The sequence below is a fragment of the Bison bison genome, unplaced genomic scaffold, assembly GCF_000754665.1.
Source record: "Bison bison bison isolate TAMUID 2011002044 unplaced genomic scaffold, Bison_UMD1.0 scf7180017862931, whole genome shotgun sequence".
NCBI classification, from domain to species: Eukaryota; Metazoa; Chordata; class Mammalia; order Artiodactyla; family Bovidae; genus Bison; species Bison bison.
The window spans coordinates 24,634-31,815 of NW_011493503.1; the positions used below are offsets into that span (position 1 = coordinate 24,634).

Genomic DNA, 7,182 nt, shown 5'->3' on the forward strand with positions numbered 1-7,182 from the left:
GCACAGACGCACACACACACAGCACAGACGCACACACACACAGCACACACGCACACACACACAGCACAGACGCACACACACACAGCACAGACGCACACACACACAGCACAGAATGGCGGGGCAAAGAGGAGCGATGTGAACAGCAACCTGAGGTGAGGGCAAAGGAGGGTCTTCTGTGCTATTTTGCAACTTTCCTGTAACTTAAAATTATTTAAAAATAAACGAAGAGGAGCATTAGGATTCCCCCCTTACAGTTTTAAACGACCATCAATCTGTACTGTGGCAACCTCACCTTTGTAACCTGCAGGTCACCGATGTTCAGCTTCAGAGCTCCAATCGCGGTTTTGCACAGGATCACCGCCTCGTCACTACTTTTCACCTAAAGACATCAGAAATGAGGGACCTCAGAAGTGTGGGCAGTGGAGTAACAAGGAAGGTGTCTGCACACTGACTTAACGTGCATGACTACAGACACACTGGTCTCCAGAGTGGAGAACAGTGGGCACAGACACAGGCTGTAATTCACATGTTTTAAAAGATCTGGCTCAGACGTCACGTTTACCTTCTCACGAGTCTTTTCCAGAAAACTAAGAGCCACGTTAGGATCTAGAAAAGAAAGACCAAAGTCAGAAGCATCGCCAACAGAGTGTCTTGTTGAACCTGTAAAGTATCCATCTTTACAGGTGGGATAACCTTTAGGCTTAGACCATAAAATACAAAACTCAGAATTTTATGTCTATTGAAATCCAAAAGCTCAATTAACTTATACTTTGAGATCATTTTAATTATCATTAGAATCTGCTCCTTTATGAAACAAAGTGAGACTCACCAGTCATCTGTCTAACTACATGTAGAATGATTTCTACCAGGGACAAAGGATTCACCCTGAAATAAAAACCCAGTCTTTGAACGTCAACAAATCAATGTCTTCATTTTCAAAAACAAAAACAAACAAAAGAATTTTACCTGTGTTCAAATTCACTGATGAAGTTTTCATAAAGCTGTGGAACCAAAACATGGAGAGTAATTATAGGATGTCTTTCATTCTGCAAAATCAAGACTTCAGACACTAGCATGATACCCATCACACAGCAGGCACTGCCTAAGTATGTGCTGAGTAACAGAAGACCCAAATTGGGGCTTATTAAGCTCACATAAATGATCACCACTAGGGACTTCCCTGGTGGTCGAGGCATTAAGAATCCACCTTGCAACGCAGGGGTTATGGGTTCAACCTCTGGTTGGGGAACTAAGACCCCACATTCAGCAGAGCAATTAAGCCCATGTTGCAACAACTGAGCTTGTGCCTCAACTAGAGAGCCTGTGTTCCTAAACAAAGACTCTTCAGGACTCTAGAAAGACTCTGAGCGCCACAACTAAGACCCGGCACAGCCAAATAGATGAATGATTTTAAAAACGATCACCAGTGAACTACTGAAAAAAGCTAGAGTTGTTGTTTTTTCCCCTAGCGTTTAGAATTAGAACCTTGTCCCATGAGACTCTCCCAAGGACCAACTCATCTATTTGTCCTCCAAAGTACTCTGAATAAAACAGACTATCCGTTTGAAAGGCTCACTAACTAAACAGAAGTCAGAAAGTTGCAGGCTAATTATGTCCCATTATCCAGTATCACAGTCACTCAGCAAACACTTGAGCACTTACTGAGACTGTTTACTAAGTACTACAGCACAGAATGTGTCAGACGAAAACCGAACTTCTGAGGAGCTTCTGGCCTAGTGGAGAAGCCAGACTTGGAAACAAATGGCAACACTGTGAGTTACAAAGCAAGGAAAAAAAGCACACAGCTGGATTAGCCCATGAAAGAGATTGCCAAGGTTATTTCAGAAACTGATAGTTGAGCCTTAAGGAATGAAGAGCAGTAAGAGGTGGACAAATTTGATGTGGTAGACGGGGTAGTTGGGACACCATTCCAGACAGGAACAAACATATGCAAAAGCACCAAAGAAATAACTGCATTATGTTTGAGAAGTACTTCAGAAGGACACAGAGACGGGGCCTTGGTCTCTATCCTAAAGTCAAAGCTATACCAGTGGACACGTACAACCACATTTGTATTTTATACACATGGCTGGATGCAAAGAGGACGGGAAGGAAAAGGACTGAGGAAACAGAACAGCTTGAGGCCATGAGTAGTCATGACAGAAGAGACAGGAGCAAAGGCAGTGAGGATGACAGAGTGTCTGAGAAATCTGCAAGTGAACTGCAGACCTGCTCAGTGTGGGCAGGTCACACAGAGGGGAGCTGCTGACAACCTCTGAGCTCACAGCTGGGCAACAGGGTGGCAAAGGGAGTGCCTCGTGTGGGCAAAGCTGGGAGAGGGAACCTTCAGACAAGTCAACTTTGGCTAAGGAGCATTTAAAGTTCCCCTGGGTATGAAGACTGAAAAATGGAAATGTCTCTGTGAAACAAAATGTGGTTAATACATATACACAATGGGCTATCACTCAGCCTAAAAAATGAAAGTCCTGCCATCTATGACAACGCAAATGAACCTTGAGGGCATCATGTGAAGTGAAATAAGTCAGAGAAAGACAAGTACTATTTAACCTCACTTACACGTGGAACCTAAGAAGCCAACTCATACAGAAAGCAGAATGGTGGCTGCCGGAAGCAGGGGTGGAGGTGGTCAGTGCGCAAACTCCTGTCTATAAGATGCCTAAGTCCTGGGGAGTGCAGCGCACAGCACGGCGACGACAGCTAACCGCTCCGCACAGTACACCTGAAGGTTGCTAGGAGAGTGGATTTCACAAGTTCTCATCACAAGAAAAACAAATCAGGAACAATGTGAGGTGATATGCTAACTAGATTCACTGTGGTGGTCATTTTGCATACATATGTACATCAGATCATTACACTGGACACCTTAAACTAAAACAAAGTTCAGTTCAGTCGCTCAGACGTGTGTGACTCTGTGACCCCATGAATTGCAGCGCGGCAGGCCTCCCTGTCCATACCAACTCCCGGAGTTCACCCAGACTCATGTCCACAGATGCCAATTATTTCTCAATACAACTTAGGGGGAAAAACGAACCTGTAGCAGCCAGTTAGATATTCGTATCAGGCACCTAGCAAAGAGTCAATGTAATAAAGTGGATTTTTCATTACAGACAACAATTTGAAAGATACCTTTATCATTAAGAGGGAGTGTTTCAACTTCTCTGATATGTTATGATTTATGAAATTACCTAAAAAAAAAAAAAGCTCTCTAAGGCAAAAAGTTCACTAAGTCTAGAAAGTCAAAATTATTTCTGGGGACTGAAAATTCATGACTACTACTGATGAAATAAATTTATATTAAACACTAAAATATATAAACTTAAAACTGAATAAAGAATACAAACAATTCATATTTTTAAGCAGGACAAGAAAAACCACACGTGCGTTTCTTGCTCTGGGCCTCCGGCCCCCTCATCTGCACTGCGCATCTGCACTAGGGCGCCTGCTCCACCACAAACACCGATGCTTCCTTTCTTCCCACAATGTAACTTCTTAAGTGAAGGGCGTGTTTTTCCAGCTCTGTAGTGGTCAAGGGGACTTGCTGCTCTCTGTCTACGACCCTACCTGGCCGTGCATCCTTGATGGACTGTATGTAAAGTATCAGGACGTCATTCTGACGCACTGCCCTGTGTCTCACATGTGTATGACTGTGCTTTTGACCGGGGCTTGGTTTCTACCCTAACATGTTGCATAGTTCTCTGAGCATTCTGAGAGTCTGTCTCCCAGGTTATAACCCTCAATTTGGCTCAAATAAACCCCCCCTATTCCTTTTTGATGATTAATTTGCATTTTTATCAATACTATCTATCTGAGAATGACGAGGGCTGGGGCCCAATAATTTTATTTTGTCCAAGGAAATAGCAAACAAATCTACTGACCTAAATATGATGTCACATTTCCAAGAGGCTGAGCAAATATTTTGCTATGAGGTGAAAGTGATTTGAAGATAAGAAACCAAACAATAGAAATGAGCAAAAAAAAAAAAAAAAAAAAAAAAAAAAAAAAAAAAAAGAGCAGTTATGAGTTATCCACTACTAAGACATAGAACCTTAGGGAATAACTATTGAGACAGCTCTAATTTATCATTTTTTCACATAATCCAGAAGATAGCATGGCCAGCAAAATCTCCAGGCTTACAGAAGGTTACAAGTTCCTTTGAGTGGTAAAATGTCAAACTGATAGACATAAACCACAAGAAAACCTTAGAAGTCCAGATGGTGGAATGTCAAAGTGGTAAGCCTCACTATAAGTACAATTAAAGCAAATAACTGAAACAATCATTACAAACTAGCTTTCAGTTCCAATGCATTTATACACCTCTGATTCATTCAGAATCCAAGAGAAAGGCATCAAGGAGAAAGATATCAGGAAAGATTTCAAAGAGTAGTCCCAGATCAGTTCAGTCGCTCAAGTCAAGTCCAAGTCTCTGTGACCCCATGGACTGCAGTAGGTCAGGCTTTCCTGTCCATCACCAACTCCCAGAGTTTGCTCAAACTCATGTCCATCAAGTCAGTAGTCTGCTGCTGCTAAGTCACTTTAGTCGTGTCCGACTCTGTGCGACCCCATAGATGGCAGCCCACCAGGCTCCCCCGTCCCTGGGGTTCTCCAGGCAAGAACACTGGAGTGGGTTGCCATTTCTTTTTCCAATGCATGAAAGTGAAAGTGAAGTCGCTCAGTCGTGTCTGACCCTCAGCGACCCCATGGACTGCAGCCTTCCAGGCTCCTCCATCCATGGGATTTTCCAGGCAAGAGTACTGGAGTGGGGTGCCATTGCCTTCTCCGAGTCAGTAGTTTACCAGTATACAAATCTGGGCAAAGGGAGGGGTTTGTGGGGTGGAAAGCAGGGGATCTGGGAAAGGCTCCGGCAGAGTGTGTTTTTCTGTTGACAAAATTCTACAAGGCTCTATTAGAGGCAGCATGGTACTAAGCAGCATTCCACGGTACTGAGCCTCCCACTCCCAGTGAAGCACGTCTTCCACAATGTCCAGGACAGTGTTGAGGGAAACAAGCAGAGTCAGTGGGGGAGGGGAAGAGGAGCGATGGCAGTTGTAACATCTGTCGACAAGTACCGATGTCGACAAGGCTGGGATTCTAGAAGAAGCTAGAATGTCTATGTTTGAATCTTCCTTTGTCACTTATCAGCTGTGATCTATGACGAGTCACTTAAGCTCTTGGTGTCTGCCTCTACATAAGAAAAACAGAACAGCAGTAGTACTAATCTACCAATGTTGTTATGAGGAGTAGATGAATAAATGTGTAAAGCACTCAGAATGGTACCTGACATAAAGTGATTGCTGAGTAGACATATATATATATAATTGAGAAGTCCACCTTTTATTTTTAAAAAGTACCTGAGCATATTTAAATACTGTGACATGGCATGGCAAATCATTTACCTTAATGAGACCATCTCCTTGGGCAAAGCAGGGGTCCTGCACAAAATCAAGCACTTGAAGTGTCAGCTGATGCCACAACCTGAAAAACACAAGGCTCTTGAGACCTACAACCTAACGCCAGTCACAGACGCCGTCACCTTCGATGGTCCTATCAGATAACAACACTCGTCGTCTCTAATGTTTACCACAAGAAAGCTAGAGCACATGCTTTTTAAAGCTTAGTTCTTCCCCTGTCTCTGCCACTCAATGGTTACGTCACCGAGAGATCACTTTCTTTTCTCAGCTATAAATGGAGAACATCTTTCTAGATTACCTCAAAGGGTTACTGCAAGCCTTGACTGGAAACAAGAAGTTTGGAATCATATGTATGGAATTTGAAATTCTGGCTCTTCTACTTAGTAGCTGACTACCTCAGGGAAGGAGCTTAAACTGAGCTTCAGTTTCCTCATCTATGAATAGGATGAAGGACTGAATGAGCTAATACAGAAAATCTCTAAAACAATGACATAGCGCATTTGAAACCAGAGGCTAATTCTTAAGAATGCAAGTAAAATGCACTAAAAGTACAAAGGGCTACACAAGCAATTATTTACCAAAAACCAAGATTTTTTCCCCCTCAAAATCTGCTAATAGCAGAAGGCTGCTATCATCAAAACACATAGTGAATATCCATGCAAAAGACACAATGCTAAAGGCTAAGGTTGTTAACAGGGGAGCATTACAAGAGCTGTGTTTTCCTGTGAAAAATCACTAACCCACGGCTAACATTTTATTCTGTATTTAAAAAGAGGTTGTTGTTTATCAACTGATATTGTTCTGAAATTCATCCTGTTTCTAAACAAACCCACACTCTAAGATCTTTCTAGGTGCACAAAGCCCAATATGAAACGCAAGGGAAGCAGGGGCCATGGCACGCGGAGAAGGGGTTGCACGCCAGCAACCACTGGTCACTAGTGGCAGAATCAACAGGGCAAAAAAATGCACTGGTCTCTGGTTTGTCTTGTTTCTCCAGACTGCTGAGAAAAATAACAGTAGGTTATGACAAGGCTAAATGTAAGATATCGGTATCTGTTCAGTCACAGGTCCAGAAGGCAGTGAACGCTAGATCCCAAAACCCAGTCTGGCTCTCCTCCTCAGTCCTGTGGGATGTCACCCTTTTCCCTCCTCGGTCCTGCCTTCCGGGTCCCTGAGCACACCTTCTCTGTCTAGCTTGTCCCCATTCAATCCACACGGGTCCGAGCGCCCTCAGTCCACCAAGATCAAGGCCCACCCCGTCCCCTCTGTCGCTCTCCTATCCCAGGAGGCCCACGGCCCTTCGGCTCGGCGCTCACTTCTTGGTGTAAAGCTCCTCCAAACGGTGCCACACGGCGGCCTGGCCGGGCCCGGAGCTCTGACTCTGTTGTAAGAAGCCGGGTACGTCCTTCATGACTGCAGGAACAACCGGGGAAAGGAGTACCGCGGAGATGCCAGGGCGAAGCGGAGGCCGCCGGAAGTGCTCACTCACTTCCGGCGCTGCGTCACGCGGGGCAAGCTGGGAGTTCTATGCTCAGCTTTAGGCGCCGGCTGGTTGTCATAGTAACCGAGCCTCTTGGCTTTGGAGCCAGTTCTCTCCAGGGTTTGTAACGGATTTCCCCTCGAGGCTGGCCGTGCTACTGAGGCATTGAAGAGTACGGGCGCCTAGGTCGAGCTGGCTTTGTGACCCAATGTTCTTGATTCAAGTGGGGTTAACAATGCCACCTTCCTAGTAGTGGCTTGCGAGGACTAAGTA

General features: G+C 44.5%; 1 protein-coding gene across 1 annotated transcript in view; it reads right to left on the reverse strand.

The window, feature by feature from the left end:
- The window catches only part of PSMD13 (proteasome (prosome, macropain) 26S subunit, non-ATPase, 13), an 11,330-nt gene extending 4,389 nt beyond the window's left edge, over window positions 1-6,941 (reverse strand). The window contains exons 1-6 of the mRNA XM_010832930.1: window positions 6,746-6,941; window positions 5,415-5,493; window positions 967-1,001; window positions 830-885; window positions 563-606; window positions 293-379 (exon numbers count right to left, since the gene is read on the reverse strand). Of these exons, the coding sequence (XP_010831232.1) occupies window positions 293-379; window positions 563-606; window positions 830-885; window positions 967-1,001; window positions 5,415-5,493; window positions 6,746-6,840 (396 nt within the window). The 5' untranslated portion in view covers window positions 6,841-6,941. The remainder of the gene's footprint in view (window positions 1-292; window positions 380-562; window positions 607-829; window positions 886-966; window positions 1,002-5,414; window positions 5,494-6,745) is intronic.
- Window positions 6,942-7,182: the final 241 nt, after the last annotated feature.